The 15,045-nt window shown below is 48.7% G+C and overlaps 5 protein-coding genes across 5 annotated transcripts; 4 read left to right on the forward strand and 1 right to left on the reverse strand.

The window, feature by feature from the left end:
- Positions 1 to 367: 367 nt before the first annotated feature.
- L228DRAFT_253466 (kinase domain protein) lies at positions 368 to 1,867 on the reverse strand (the record flags this gene model as incomplete). Its single annotated transcript, XM_018333748.1, has 5 exons — positions 368 to 558; positions 616 to 856; positions 907 to 1,226; positions 1,285 to 1,622; positions 1,683 to 1,867. The coding sequence occupies 5 exons, from the start codon at positions 1,865 to 1,867 to the stop codon at positions 368 to 370; spliced, it is 1,275 nt and encodes a 424-aa protein (XP_018187070.1).
- A 1,674-nt stretch (positions 1,868 to 3,541) lies between these two features.
- L228DRAFT_155020 (hypothetical protein) lies at positions 3,542 to 8,526 on the forward strand. Its single transcript, XM_018329325.1, has 3 exons — positions 3,542 to 4,202; positions 4,279 to 5,640; positions 5,716 to 8,526. Exons 1-3 carry the CDS (start codon positions 3,788 to 3,790, stop codon positions 8,337 to 8,339), a joined length of 4,401 nt encoding a protein of 1,466 aa, XP_018187071.1. The 5' UTR covers positions 3,542 to 3,787; the 3' UTR covers positions 8,340 to 8,526.
- L228DRAFT_155037 (hypothetical protein) lies at positions 8,527 to 9,112 on the forward strand. The gene has a single exon (XM_018329326.1). It carries the CDS (start codon positions 8,714 to 8,716, stop codon positions 9,023 to 9,025), a length of 312 nt encoding a protein of 103 aa, XP_018187072.1. The 5' UTR covers positions 8,527 to 8,713; the 3' UTR covers positions 9,026 to 9,112.
- Positions 9,113 to 10,425: 1,313 nt separating this feature from the next.
- On the forward strand, positions 10,426 to 12,544 carry L228DRAFT_261681 (hypothetical protein). The gene is made up of 3 exons (XM_018334353.1): positions 10,426 to 11,296; positions 11,383 to 11,753; positions 11,827 to 12,544. The coding sequence occupies exons 1-3, from the start codon at positions 10,633 to 10,635 to the stop codon at positions 12,232 to 12,234; spliced, it is 1,443 nt and encodes a 480-aa protein (XP_018187073.1). The 5' UTR covers positions 10,426 to 10,632; the 3' UTR covers positions 12,235 to 12,544.
- A 324-nt stretch (positions 12,545 to 12,868) lies between these two features.
- On the forward strand, positions 12,869 to 15,030 carry L228DRAFT_261682 (4'-phosphopantetheinyl transferase). The gene is made up of 2 exons (XM_018334354.1): positions 12,869 to 13,260; positions 13,473 to 15,030. The coding sequence occupies exons 1-2, from the start codon at positions 13,177 to 13,179 to the stop codon at positions 14,676 to 14,678; spliced, it is 1,290 nt and encodes a 429-aa protein (XP_018187074.1). The 5' UTR covers positions 12,869 to 13,176; the 3' UTR covers positions 14,679 to 15,030.
- The last annotated feature ends 15 nt before the right edge of the window (positions 15,031 to 15,045 follow it).

A 15,045-nucleotide genomic window follows, 5' to 3' on the forward strand; every position in this document is an offset into this window, starting at 1 on the left:
CCCAAGGGAACTAAGCGCCTATGGTGGCTCATACCCGAATCAGGGCCCCGTGCCTCGACTGCAGCGGCGAACACGCTAGGGGACATCGATATTGTCCAACGACCTCTAACCACCGCCGAGGCTAGAAAGAAATCTACACGTCCTCCAGTTGAAAATCATGAGATCAGGACCAAAAATGGAAGCACTTATCAATGGTTACCATAGCTTCTATTAGATGCCATTCAAAAAGACTCAAAAAGACTCAAAAAGACTCAAAAAGACTCAAAAAGACTACTACATTAACGCTTCAACCGGTAATCTGATGGCATCGCTAAAACTGGGAACAAGAACGAAGTCGAGTCATTCCGCGAGCAAACGCTCGCAGAAATCAGGCGCTTGTTTGCTTTGGTTGAAGAAAATGGTGCCCTGCCAGTTCGCCTGCCGTTTTTCTCAGATCTGGGTGCCAGACAAGCATTCCCTTGGCGAGATCCAAAAACGCTTCCTTCTCCTCTCCCCCAAGGAATGAAGCTGTGTCGCCTAGTTTGCGATCAGGAATCAGGTCTTCGTAGAGGGAGCGACCTAAGATGTCTCGTAAGTCTGAGAATAATTAGTTCGAGATAGGAAACCTAGCAATACCTTTTTCGTCAAAGAATGGCCCACAGAAATACTCCTCCGCGGTCTCGCATAATCTGCTGTCTTCTCGTCTGACAGGATTCGGCCACGAGTACTCTCGCATATACTGATACCTTTGTATGACCTCTGGAGGAGGTGGACCGAGTAAGGCTATCATTTCGGCAATGTGTAATTTAGCATCGTAGCGACCTTCTTGATCATGAATATGCCGAAATAACTCTTTGCCTCCGATCATATCCCACAACTGGTCTGGTATTAGTGGGTGCAACACCTCTGCAGAAGAACGGAACGTACCAGAACACCAAGATTCCAAATATCCGCAGGCATTTGCCATCCATTCCCCAGTATCACCTCTGGTGCCCGAAAGTGGTCTGGCTGAATGGGCCAAACGCCCCAGTCGTCGTCTTCCTCGAGTCTGGTTGCCACGCCAAAGTCGACAAGCTGTGGTATACTTCTCAGGCTTTTGAGTGGCCCAAAGTCATTACGGGACTGATACACTGGTCGCCCCACCGGATCAATCTTGAAAGCCATTGGTTTTTCAAGTTGGGAATCCAAGAAATCAGCAAGCACAGATGAATCCTCGAATGAGACCATAATGTTCTCAAGCTTTAGATCTAGGCAGCCACTTGGGCTCAGTATTACCGACGGGAAGCAAAGCGAAGATGAAGCTACCTGTATGAACCGTCCTGCATTCCTTATGCAGATAATCAAGACCCGTAAGAAGAGCACGAATGTATGTTTTAATAAGGGGCAGTGGCATCTTTCTGTCGTCAAAGCGCCGCTGATACATCGACAATGGCTCCCTCATAGGCGGATATACAAGACATAAATAAGAACCTTCTGGTCCCCTCACTTCAAAAGAGTCTAATAATGTTCGGATAAGTGAGCGACCGCGATGTGATGGGTTTGTCGTGGAAATATGCTCTTCAACTTCGCGCTCATGACCAGCGGAGAACGCATTGTTATTAGCGATTTTTAGTGTCACGACGCTCTCTGGCTCTTCAATATGCCTGTATATTTGTTAGAGACAGGGAGAAGCTTCGAACTGAACAGAAATTATTGAAGGCTACTCTTGCAAATCACGCGCGAGCCATACTGTTGAAGAAACGCCCCAGCCAATCTTGACCAGGGTTTGGTAACGATCGGCGAGTACGTCTCCAGGCTTCGCTGGGTAGAAGTACTTGGAATCGTATACTGGCGAGATCTCTTCATCAACGAGTATACCGGGCGGTAAAGGTGGCCCGGGAGAAGGCATAAGAAACGGTTTCTTGCGAAGCAGGGCGGAGAAACGAGTGAATGGCCTTATCGTATTCATTGCCTTGACCAACAGAGGCTCGCTCTTCTACCTTAGGTACTTCAGTTATGGGCAGACAGCGGCTCAGCGAGCAGGATCAAACCTCCTGCCAACTCTCCGAAATTCGGCCAGGTCGCAATTCCTTTACTTTTGTGGTGGCGGAGACGGGATAGAGGGAAAGACTGGGCAAGGGGCAGTGAAGCAAAGTTTAGGTCCCTGACTGAGAGCAGAGAGCTAAGATAGTGATAATGTCGAGAACCTTGCTTATTGCCCTTTGATAATAATATTCCTGTGGAGCGTGTACAGATATCTTTCTATTTGGCGAGCTCCAGAGATATAAATTTCCATCACACCGCTATACTTGAATTACTTGCAGACTGAAATTTGCTTTGGAGACTGGGTGCCCTCTTGAAGCTCTTTGCCTATTGGTCTTTGGTCTTTGAGTCGTTGGCACTTCTAGAACGAGTACGGAAGACAGAAGTGCTCGGTTATGTTAATGGTGTTACGGTGCTCCCCTCACCGGCAACAATACATTTGACAGGAAGAGAAGGCGGGGCGAGCTGGAGCGAGGGGGTTTCCGCTCGACTGCTCGACGTGGCTACCCAATTCAGATGGATTTGTTACCCATTGGGCCACACAATCCTAGAAGGGGCTGATAGTGACACCCAAGAACAGAAGATAGCGTATTTACTTAGCCCAAGGCCTTTTCGACCATCAGCAATGGCTTCGTTTCGACTAGGGAGCTATTACGATACCATAGGCCCTCATACGCTCAATTGCTGAGCCGAGATTTGAATATCACCCTGCTGCCAAAAAAAAAATCTTCTTTCTCGTTCCTCCAAAGGATCCAAAGGAATCTAAGGTAGGTAGTAATGAATGAATGGGATTGTCGTAGTCACTCGCATAATCCCCTTTGTAGAGTTCCCTACCGATGGAAATAGCCGAGTGGTCCACCTTAGTGTTGTGCAGTAGTATCCGATCAGTAAGTCGCTGTACGCGTACAGAAAGTGTCTTCTCCATCCGGGGGCGTGAACAGTGGACCCGCCGCCCTAGGCCCAGGCCCAAGCCAAGTATAGGGATCGGAACGGGCAGGTCCCGTTATACTAGATACAGTACAGCGCAGGAAAAAGAGAGAGGAGAGAGAGAGAGAAAGAGAGAGAGGGTCGTTTGAGTTTAAGGGGATCAGAATAGGGAACAAAGTCGTCGTAAGAAAAAGTAACATAAGATACTCAGACGTCAGCCCGCCCGGATACAAAGCAGCACGAGAAAAAAGGTCCCATTTCTTGCTCTGTTGCTTACTCGTAAGTTACACAAGGAACAAGAACGACGACAGCATCATTACGCATCTTGCCTGTACTTGTAGCTTGCAGCCAACTATACCGGAGTAGTACCTGGACGAGATACGGCAATCAATCAATCAATCCACAGTGAGGTACAAAGTGACTTGATACCTCTGTATTCTGACCACCACCGCACCTCCAACCACCAATCTTGGAAACACCTTGCCCACAAACGAAAAAGGGCCAAGACGGTCATTCGGACGAAACAACACAAAACTCCTACTCTTTTCCCTCGCAGTTACGATCATCCCCTTGGTCCCCTTGCCTGCTCACCTTGGTCGATGCGGAATAGAAAGGCAAACACAACTTACAGCAGTCTTGAAACTATCGCCTTTCCGTTCGTGGCTGTCACTCTGAGCAAGCTACCGCTTCCTTTCGCGTCTGCTCATTCCTTGCTGCTGCCACATTCGCACCTTCGCCCTGACGCAATAACATCCCGCAACCGGCACTGAAGCAACAACCCCTCTCGCCCCAGAAAGCTTTCAGCACCAAACGCCCCGGCTGGGCCCATTCCGCACTCATGACGACCGTTTCATGATTTATGCTTATGTCCTCTTGGATAATGCCTTTGAAGGGGTTACGCATCCACCGTAGCACTGAGGACGTCCGCCATCAGAGCGGAGTCGAGACCTCGCACCAAGACCCTCGGCACAGCGAACAGTTACCGCGCCAGCGCTCACAAACCCCTCCAGTTTCGTCGTCCTTGGAACATGGAGGAGACACGCCTTCCACTGATGTCCTCTCGCCTGCCCTTTCCGGATCCGAGGATGTGACCAGACCATCTTCTGGAGCTCCGCCCAGTCCACCAATCCAGGAGCAGTCCTCCAAGCATAAGCGTTTTAGTATGCTGAAGCTCCGTTATGCTTCAGATCCACAGCTCTCCCAAAGAGCAAAAGAACACGCTGCTGCTGCTGCTGCCGCCGGACCGGTTCCCCCCGTGCCCGACGTACCCTCGAGTGAGTTCTCATCTCTCCCTCCTCTGATGCTATTGCGCATGGAATCACCTAGATACTAAACTCCTTTTCTATTCAGCACCTGCCATCATTACCACCGCTCCTACAATGGACCAAAATGTTGCTCCTCCGAAACGAAAAACGAAGCTGAAAGTGCCTGGTTTTCCACGACGCCTCGGCGACGCTCGGCCGCCTGCATCCCCTCGACATCGCTTCTCGTTCGCAGAGCCTAGAGGGAAGAGAGAAGGCGTGGCGCTGGCACCACCGCGAGACTCCACAACGGACGGCCCCAGCACCTCCGCCATCAACCTTCGGCAACCCCAGCATCGAGATTCGACCACGCTGCCACAGGGCCCTCCACCCCCGGCCTATGGAGACGAATCCAACTCCTCTTTGGCTCTGCCCATCTCACGTCTATCAGACTCTTCCCGATCTGATACGAGTTCAGGCGATCATGTGGCATATGCAAGCACCACGACCACCACGCACACCGTCTCCACCACCACGACCTTCTTCCGGCTCCCGCGTCGCAAGAAGCACCGTCCTCTTTTCCCTCTCCCGGTAAAGCTGCCTCCGCCGAGCTCGTCCGCAAGTCCAAACCGCTCCCCTCGCCTGTCCAGTAGCTCTAGAGTCTCGGATTCAAACCATCGATCGGCCACCCCCATCTCCCCTCCGAGTTCCGTCTTCCATCCATCATTCGAAGAGTCTCGCAGCCCGAATAGCCGTGGCTCGCCGCTGGCGTCTCCCTCGCAATCTGCCTTGGCGGCTTCATCCTCCGGTGGCTTCTTTGCTCGTGCGCCGCCCTTGCTGAGACAGGACTCGAAAGCCTCGACGCGTTCGGTACGATCCTCGCCCGGAGGACCCCCGAGCTCGAAACCTAGTTTTAGAGAACGGTCGTCGACGGTAGGATCTCTAGGCCACGGCGACAGTGATAGTTTTCTGCCTACCCCTCCGGGACCCTCGTCCGGCCGTACCTCGACGTCGACAACGGGCCGCGGCAGCTTTGGCGCCTTGTTCTCTTTTACCCGCGTGCGAGAAAACTCTGATGGGCACCTGCCGCGGGTCGGAAGCTTTTCTGGCTTGGGCCCGTCTGGCACGGCCACGCCCAAGTCGAATTCCTTTAGCCTCGCACGAAATCCTTTGCCGATACCTGAACGAGAACAAGACGACACTCCTGCCAAATATCTTTCTCGACTCACCGAGGCGGTGAGCCGGAGTGTGGTTGCAAGCGTCTGCTCCAAATCGGGCGACGAGTTCTCCCAAGCCGTTCTCCGAAGTTATATGCGTAGCTTCAGCTTCTTTGAGGATCCACTTGATATGGCCATTAGAAAACTGCTCATGGAGGTAGAGTTGCCCAAGGAAACTCAGCAGATCGACAGAGTGCTTCAGGGATTCGCGGATCGCTATCATGAATGCAACCCTGGAGTGTATGCATCACCTGGTGAGTTGTTTCCCCCCTTCCCCATGTTTCCTTGGCCCATTTATGATTCAAAATGTTGTCTAACGGCTTCTCTAGACCAAGCGTACTTCATTGCATTTTCCATCTTAATCCTTCATACCGACATTTTCAATAAGAACAACAAGCATAAGATGCAGAAGAGCGACTATTTAAAGAACACTCGTGGTGAAGGGATTGCCGACGATATCCTCGAATGTTTCTATGACAATATCTCGTACACTCCCTTTATTCATGTTGAAGATGACTTGGACGTCAATGGGGAAAGGATCATTCCCCAAAGACCGCGAAAGGCCCTCTTCAAAACTGCCAGTGAATTATCCTTTCAAAAAACATCCAGAGAGCCAGTTGATCCCTACGCGCTGATTTTGGATAACAAACTCGGAATTCTGCGTCCGACATTAAAAGATGTCATGCAATTGGAGGATCCGTACAGTTACTTGGGCACTGCCCAGAGCCTAGACCTCGCCAACATTCATCGATCTTTTTTTAGGTCTGGGGTGCTACAGATTATGTCTGCTAGGTCTCGCCCTGAAGCTTTCATGTCACCAAATACGATTACCAATCCTGAAGAAGCCCACCCGGGTGTGGTCGATATCAAAGTGACTAAAGTCGGCATACTTTGGCGAAAAGACATCAAAAAGAAAAAGGCACGCTCGCCGTGGCAAGAGTGGGGCGCGATCCTTACGGGTTCTCAGCTATATTTCTTCCGCAACACCGCTTGGGTGAAGAACTTAATCCATCAGCATGACGCGCATCACAAACAGGGTCATTCGACAACTCCAGTGGTGTTTCGGCCACCGCTAGAACACTTCAAACCTGACGCCTCAATGTCGACTGACGATGCCGTTGCCTTGCTGGATTCTAGCTATAAAAAGCACAAACATGCATTCGTCTTTGTCCGGCATGGGGGCTTCGAAGAGACCTTCTTAGCAGACACTGAGAACGAGATGAATGATTGGCTCTGTAAACTCAATTATGCAGCAGCGTTCCGCACGGCTGGTGTGCGCATGAGAGGCTTTGTTGGTGGGCATTCTGAAATGCAACGTAATCGAACGGTCCGGAATGTGGACTCGACCGGCTCAACGCAATCTATTCAGACACCTACTGGAGAGGTTACTGTTACAAGTGGCAAAATTGATACCCCACTCGCGCAGCAGATTTTAGCGGCGAGACGTCAGATCATGACGCAGAAGATCAAGGAGATGGATGAAAAGTTGGGCCACATTTGTACGCAGCTCGAAGCCCAGCTGAGAAATGCGCGGCATCTCCAAATCCTGGCCCCCATACAATCAAAGACCAGAGATCAGGTCATTCTCAGCGCTGGTCGCATGTCCGCTAAACTCAAGTGGCTCAGAATGGAAATTTGGCGACTGAAATGTCACCGGGAAATACTTTACATGGACTTGGATGAAGAAAGACGCACTCTGAGTGGCATGCAAACTCGCAACCAACTTGTTGCTCACTCTGACCTAGCTGCTTCAGCGTTGCCTGCAACCCTTGCACACGTTGGCGAGGAGGTCAAACCTATTGACGGCCCACTTTCTCCCGCATCGAAGACTTCGGCTTCAATCGCCAGCCCCAAGGATAGCTTCCACAGCGTGGATGAAGAATTTGAGACACGGTCTAATCGGTCTCAAAATGCACGCACGGAAAATGTCGCTGAGCCGGCAACTATGCCTAGAGCGTCAATCGAAGGGCAGGCTAAGTTCCCTTCAACCATCAGTCCAAGTCGGCAAAGTCTTACCCACCGCCCATCGATCTCCAGCGCGCATAGTAGTCATACGTTCTCCAGTGCCTTGGAACAGAATGCACAGTCACCAACCCCTGTTCCTGGCCGACAAGACGATGGCAAAGATGCGCCTGCCGAGACCATGGTCGTTGGCCCTGAAGGAACTCTTTCAAATACACCAGGGCTAGGCGCGGCTGATGAGAAGCGACCGGATGATGATGGGCGCACGAGCATATCTTACGACGCTGAGTCACCGGAAAGCCGGTCGAAGGTTCGGCGAAGCCTGCATCGTACCTTGAGGGATTCTCATCTTCCGAGCCACCACAGAAGCCGCAAGGGTAAAGACCCAGTTTCTGGAGTGGGGCCGAGTGAGGATGGTGCTCCTTCCACGGAAATTGAGGGTCTGCCCCGAGTCTCGGGCAGCTTTACTGTCCACGGCAAAAAAGCTTCTGTTATTACCTTTGGGGCAGAATGGCAGAATGTCTCTCCTGAAGAGCGACTGCGGATGCGGAAACAGTCAAAGACGGATGATATGAGGCTGCCTTCGAACAAAACCTTGAGTGATGGAAGTGATGCAGCCACATTATCGGTGCGCAGGCCTTCGTCTGTGAGAACGGCTAGCACTGTGACGACGCAGAGCGCCGCGCCTGCAGAGAACACGTTTCCTCTTGCTGCCGTTGACACAAGACACTCGGATGCATTCTCAAGAAAGTCTCATGAAGCAGTCAGCCCCCGTTTCCTGGCAGTGGATTTCAAGCCCCATGATTCTCCGGGCGCAGAGGTCCCTACGATGACAGATGAGCCTCAACAGGTGGACAAGAAGATTTTGGATCCGCCTCCTGCGGAGCTGGAGCAAATCTGCCATGACCCCGTGGAACCGCAGGACGAAGTTCAAGTTGCGGCAGAGGAGCCCAGAATCCAATCTCCACAGCCTCAAGCTGTAGGAGCATAAGCACTCGCTCCAGCTATACATGAAATTATAGCATCTTTATTGACGTTCTTTCTCTGACGGCACTACATATTTCCAGGGGCTCTCTTTGGCGTCGTGATGGTAGGATATCATATGTGTTCCTTTTTGTTTTTTTTTTTTTCTTTGCAGTGGTCTGCTTATTCTTTACACCGTTCGCAATTGGAGAAAGACCTCCCAGCCTCATTACCCCAGCTGGCACTGGGGAGCTTTTTGATGCTGAAACAAAAGCATTACATGTCATCAAAATTCTCTTTTCCCCTTACTCTTCTTGTGTTATAGGCATATTCTTTTGAGCGGGATGGGTCAACATACATCTATTGCAGAACATATTTCTTCTTTTTCTTACGGGCATAACGATGTCTATTTCCTTGCCACTCTCACAAAGTCTTTCGTTATATCTCATAAGCCTTATATTTCCTTTTTTTTATTTTTTTCCAGCACGGCGAACAGGTCAGGGATATGGGCCTTTCATCCTCTGCTCAAAGCTACATTTTTCGAGCCAAGGGGTTTCTTCCTTTGATGGGGATTTTTACTTTAGCTCATTGTCGCGAAGCAGTCCTTTAGGCGCCAGTTTTCACGTCATTAGACGTAATGCGAAGTCAATATCGAATTTGGGGGCGGGATTTGTAGGTTCAAATGCAATAGACGCCATATATTTTCATCTCTAAATCTTGTCATTATTTACTCTTTGAGCCTTTGCTTCACGTCTTCCTCTTGCAGCCTGACTCCTTTATAATCATGATGTAGTGTATGTGAGGGACGGAACGTGCCTCGGTGCCACGAACCTTCACTATTGTGACATGATCTAAAAGTGATTGGGAAAGACGAGGACCAAGGTGCGCTTAAGTCTCGTTTCGTTGGGCGGCCCGCTGCTGAACCAAATGAAATGTCAGCGAAGAATCCCATTAAAAAGTACCTTTTCACCTTTTTCTCGCCGTTTTTCGGGTGAAACCTACATCTTTAATGGTGCGGGAGATCGTTGACACGCTGACGAGAACCCCGAAGGTGACCAAGAGATGGTGAGCCAGTTCGTCCAAACACAGCGTCGGACGCGCTGCAAGAACATCAATCAATTCCTGAGTTGTGTGTAAGTCCAAAACAGCCATGAAAACGCGTCAAAAACCTTACCAGCTTCATGATCTCTGTCAACGTTTTGGGCCGGCCCATTTTCGCGGTTTTCGGCGCTCTAATAGACCCGTATACCTTCAAGTTGCGCCTTACCCGACGAATCAACACCTCCGAAACATTATGTCTCTCTGATATTTTGGGTACGCTTATCTTAAGCTCCAAATCGATTCGTATCTTTTCGAGAGTTGTATCGGGTGTTGCTGGCGGCATTTTGATAGCAAGTTTGCGCCTTTACCGCATCAAATTTGATCGAAAACGCGTGTTTTAAGGCCTAAAAATAGGTTTGTATTATAGTGATAAGTTTTATCGATCTAACATTTAAACTTTAGCTCAAAATATGAAGCATTGCGCTTGAAATTGCGTGTTTTGTGGATTGCTGGCCATTTACGGCTATGTATACCGTAAGTGGTGGTGAGGTCCGTTCTGACCGCCACGATCCACACTTTTGCAAACGATAATATACACTCCGCGCTCTGAGTAGGTCAAAGCTAACCCCACACAAGAGAAGTACACTATCAGATGAACGTACCTTCCACATTCATAAGGATGCTATTCATACGATAAACTTCTTTAGGGTTTCACTATTTGTTATTCTTTGTATTTACGCTACACTGCTGGGCAATATTCCCTGCTCATCAGTGAAACTACTTTGCCATTCATCAACCAGACGCGTATCCCTTTTATAAGGACTTCAAGAGCCTTTATGAGACGTTTGGATCATGATGTTGTGTATTGTTATTGTCGGCCTCACAGTGCCAATTTCTTCGCCTCTTTCCATTCCTTCTTTCTGCGAATGCGCAGATTATGGCCTAAATGACTTGTTTAGAACAAGCAAACAGGTTAACCTGCTCTATTACTCGACACACCTACTTGGTTTAACTTTAGGATGTGGAGCTGCATTCTTTCATTATTTTGTTTGATTTCAGCTTCCAAAGCGTTCAAAAAAGGTGTAGTCATTAGCATCACTATTTGGAATAGGGCGTGTGTCTAGCCGCAATTATAACCATGCCACCTGTCCTTTCGATGTGTTATTTGAAGACCAAAGGGAGGCTTCCACAATAAATCTTTTCCATGAATGATCAGCAAAACGAATGACTTATTTTCCATGTTAACTTTATCAGTCTAGAAGGAGAAAAACTTGCGCGATATGGAGTACTCCGGCAGCAGAACCCACGAGAGACAACAGAACGATGCAACAGAGGAGAATCAAACGTCATATATATCTACGATCCAGACAAGAATAGAAACCTCTACGATCGTCAGCACCAAGGCCCCGGAACCCCAACCCCAGAACTCCGAAGAAGACTGGGGATTTGGTGCAACAAGGGTGTATTTTGTGGTCGACGAAAACGAACCACTGGTCAAGGAATGGCACAATGGCTTAAGACTCGCAGTGCTTGAAACATTAAAACAGGAGAACAAAAATGAATGGCGCTCTGTCGACGTTCTCCGAACAGGATACTATGATTGCTCCGTCCACAAGAATGAAGTATCCATCATAATCACCGTTGTGCAGGGAGCCCAGAACTCATTTTGGCGGGATATCGCTTGGTCCCTTCATCAAGAGTGTCTAAAGAGGAACCTGCCAGAAGTCGCCATACTTATTATTAACGGAGATGTCGAATTTCTGAACACGACCGATCAAATAATATCGGAACAATACCAAATCTGCACCTTGGGAGCCAGCATTGGAGTAAATCCACTCCCCGGCGAGGATCCTGCTTCAGGATCACTGGCCGGATACGTCATGGCGGCGGTAGACGGCGAAGAAAAATTATTTGGAATGACGTGCCATCACGTTATCAAATCTAGTATGGTCTCTATTCTTTTGCTTCGTTACTGGTATAATTTGTGGTGGGATATCCCTGAGACAGACTAACATTGTTCTTAATGGTAGCTGGCCATAAAGAGGCGTGCCCGATGAAGAATCCAACCAACCCACAGGTCTTCTCTCCTTCCCTAGAGGACAGAAATATTACAATCAAATCTTGCGAGGCTACTATCCAGCATCTCCAGGGACTGCTGGAAAATGCAATGGAAAGGGCAAAAAGCCGAGGCTGTGAAGACTGCAGCAAAGACAGCGTAGTGCAAAAGCACATCAATACAATCGAGAAATTAAAAAGTCGACTAAACGAAGAAAAAGAATTCGAACCCCTTTTTGGGCGTGTGTTCGTTTCCTCTGGCTTCCGAACCTCGCTCGAAAATCAAGGCCTAGATTGGGCCTTGCTTGAATGTAACAAGAAGAGGATAGGAGATCAACCAAATGAGGTGAATCACCTGCAGAGGCTTGAGCCTTAGTTCTGATGGGCCACAAGCTAATCAAACCGAATATCTTTAACAGTTCGCACCGCACAAAAAGTATTTGTCCTTCATACCAGGTGAAGACTTTGTGAGCGGCACAGAAAAGCCACTGGTTGGTAATCAGGTGTTCAAATTTGGCCGGAGTACCGACTTTAGCGTCGGAATTGTGAATCCTCTCGAGTCTGAAATCAATAAACCCGAGTTTGAAAAACCATTGCAGCAACGATGCTATATAAGGTTACCGGGAACAACGTCGTTTGGAGAAAAAGGCGATTCGGGTTCATGGGCAATATCCATGACGGGACGAGTTTGCGGCTTGATCTTTTTGAAAAGAGACCATGGCCCCGTTTATGCGACTGACTACAACGTCATCAAGGAGGACATTGAGAAGATGACTGGATTGAAGGTATACTTGCCGGGCGTTACAGAAGAAATGGAAGACTTTTGAACTGGCCATGGGTAAAACCAAGATCAGGCATATGATTGCGGCGTTCCATGCAGAGATTATTGATTGATGGACATCGCCACTATTACTTCTGTGTCATATTTGGAGTTATATGGTTGTACCAGGTTTTCCATTTCAAAAGTCATCATGGATTATGACGCACCGGTAATAAAGTTTGTGATATTCTACATGTCGAACTTGACAATACATCAATACATTTCACAAAACAACAGCTTCATAGCTTCCAGAATTAATATAAATATACAGAGTAGTATTTGGCCAGAAATCTTAAAGAAAAACATAGTATCCGTCGCTCATATATATTTAGCACATTTGCTGTGTAGCAGTATGATATACTCCGATATGCAACTCCACAAAATGGCGAGAAGAGAGCATGTTACATGAAAGCAGAAATAGAGATGTGAGCAAGTTAGAGAATATCAGAAAATATGACGATATCTCCATCAGCGCCTGTCAATTGATATTGGGACCGGTGTAAGTGTTCGATGTGTGTGTGGGTGGGTATATATGTGGTTATTCAAATGCCGCGGGAACCAATCCCCTCCACCCCATCCGTTCTCCGGACCCCGAAGAAAATAAGTCTCGGCTTACCTTTCCTTTACCATACTTAAACACCACGTCGTTCTCAGCCCGCACATTCAACCCTGTCGACTTATATATCCGATCCTTGGAATAGAGATATTTATTCTAAGGATTTTCCGATTTTAATTTTGCAGGGCGATTACTGCAACAGTCTACAAGAGATTAACCATACAAAAAGGTCTTTGCGATATTCCGCAGTGATCTGAGTATACCACGTGTTAGAAACCGGAGTCCAAGCCTATTACAATAAGAATCGAAAGAAAAGAATAGAAAAGAAGGAGAGAAAGGAAGAGAAAGGAAGAGGCAATAGAAAAATAAGGGAAAGAAGGGAAAGGATCAGCTATGGGCCACGAAGGTAGCGATGCTCTATTCCGATGGCTGCTGGACACTCGGAAATGGGTAGTCGAGGTCCATCCTGACAGTCAGGTGCGTTATATCCGTGCTTTTTTCCTATAATTTATTTCCCCGTGCACGCGATGAAAAAGAAGGAGTTCAAAGTCAAAAAAATAAAAATAAGAAAAGAGAAATGAAATGATATGAAAAATGGATACATTACACCAAGTAACCCTGTTTACGTGGAGCAAAACAAAGCAGAAACTGAATCTTAATGTTAAAGCTCCTGCTGACTTGGATATTAGTATCAACGCGCACTCCACAAAATCACAGCAGACGAACAAAAAGCCGTGGGCAAGTACTTGCACGACAAGGACCGCCTGATGAGCCTGGGGTCGCATCTGCTCAAGTACAGCGCGATATCAACCGTCTGCGGGACCTCTTGGTCCGACATTTCCATTGGACGGGATGAATTTGGCAAACCCATCTACGTCACCTCTCCTTTGCCTCATAATGCTTCTACTCTTCCCTCCTCTCTGAACTCTACCTCTTCCAATCCCGTCCCTTCTGCCCGGCCCATCCAATTCAATGTCTCGCATCAAGCTGGCCTCGTCGCGCTGGTGGGCATTCCGTCTAGCTCAGTAAGAGTCGGAATCGACATTGTATGTGTCGACGAACGAGACGACTACAAGTCGATTCAGCGGCGGGGAGGCATGGCAGAGTGGGTAAGCATGTACGACGAGGTCTTTTCGGCGGGTGAAATCAGCGACATGAAGCGCTGCGCGTGCGGCGTTGACCTTGACCTTGACCTCGCCTCTGAGGACTCAACAGGGACGGGGACGGCACCAGGGACTGTGCCGGAGACGCAGACACACGTCTCAGCCGACGAACTCGCCCCCGTCATCCAAGACGGCGCTCGTCCGCTTCGTCCCAACACCGAAGTCACACTGCGGCTGCATTCAGGCCGGATCGTCACCTTCAACGCCAACCTCATCATCGATGCCCAACTGCGGCTCTTCTATGCCCATTGGTGTCTGAAAGAAGCGTATATCAAAATGACCGGCGAGGCGTTACTGGCCGGGTGGTTGAAGGAGTTGGAGTTTCGCAATGTCAGGCCGCCGAAGCCTGCTGGGCCGAGAGCGATCGAGGCCCAGCTTGTGGGCTTAGGAGGGATCCAGGCCCAGTCTGTAGGCTTGGGAGGGAGCCTGGGTCAGCCTCACGGGCAGAGCCAGAGTCAGCCTAATGACAGAAACCTGGGCCTGGGCCATGACCAGCCAAAAGGCCACGCAGATCCCCGATGGGGCACAACCGTGACAGACTTTGACACGGTGTTTCGCGGCCAAAAGGTACCCAATTTACGAATCGATCTGACGGCGTTTGAGCAGCAATATATGATTGCGACTGCTGTGCTGGAAGCCGGCCCGTCGGAGGATTTCCAGGGTGGTGATGACAAGTTTCCCGATTTCAAGGACATAAATCTCGAGCGCGACGTATTTCCTTTGTCGGGGTAATCGTGTTGGAGGTGCTTAAGGGGGGTGGTTGTCACCTTCCTTTTGTTGCATATCATTTTTTGAAATTTGGTTCTCTGGCCTTGTTGCATATTACTGTTTAGATGCGTGGCTTGCATATATACGTCCCGCATCATTTGCATTGCATAGCAGCACATATCTTGACTCCTTCGTTTTCCATCATCATCATCCAGCGGGCGTTCTTCTCATATTTGCATTCAAATTTCAACTACTCCATGCATCTTCTTTCTTTCATTTGGTTGTATATGACATCGCATAGCATGTAATCGCTTTTACGAGTCGGCATAACTCTTATATATATTTATTTCGACACGAGGACACTAGAAACGACAAGTCAATGTAATTTTTT

The sequence above is a fragment of the Xylona heveae genome (assembly GCF_001619985.1).
Source record: "Xylona heveae TC161 unplaced genomic scaffold L228scaffold_7, whole genome shotgun sequence".
Classification (NCBI taxonomy): Eukaryota; Fungi; Ascomycota; class Xylonomycetes; order Xylonales; family Xylonaceae; genus Xylona; species Xylona heveae.

Excerpts from the sequence above, each read along its gene's own strand:
- L228DRAFT_155020 (XM_018329325.1), top strand. The coding sequence starts at position 3,788 with ATGCTTATGTCCTCTTGGATAATGCCTTTGAAGGGGTTACGCATCCAC. Across the intron at positions 4,203-4,278 it reads CGTGCCCGACGTACCCTCGA|CACCTGCCATCATTACCACC; the intron begins GTGAGTTCTCAT and ends TTTTCTATTCAG. Across the intron at positions 5,641-5,715 it reads TGGAGTGTATGCATCACCTG|ACCAAGCGTACTTCATTGCA; the intron begins GTGAGTTGTTTC and ends CGGCTTCTCTAG.
- L228DRAFT_155037 (XM_018329326.1), top strand. The coding sequence starts at position 8,714 with ATGTCTATTTCCTTGCCACTCTCACAAAGTCTTTCGTTATATCTCATA.
- L228DRAFT_261681 (XM_018334353.1), top strand. The coding sequence starts at position 10,633 with ATGGAGTACTCCGGCAGCAGAACCCACGAGAGACAACAGAACGATGCA. Across the intron at positions 11,297-11,382 it reads CCATCACGTTATCAAATCTA|CTGGCCATAAAGAGGCGTGC; the intron begins GTATGGTCTCTA and ends TCTTAATGGTAG. Across the intron at positions 11,754-11,826 it reads TAGGAGATCAACCAAATGAG|TTCGCACCGCACAAAAAGTA; the intron begins GTGAATCACCTG and ends TATCTTTAACAG.
- L228DRAFT_261682 (XM_018334354.1), top strand. The coding sequence starts at position 13,177 with ATGGGCCACGAAGGTAGCGATGCTCTATTCCGATGGCTGCTGGACACT. Across the intron at positions 13,261-13,472 it reads AGGTCCATCCTGACAGTCAG|TATCAACGCGCACTCCACAA; the intron begins GTGCGTTATATC and ends CTTGGATATTAG.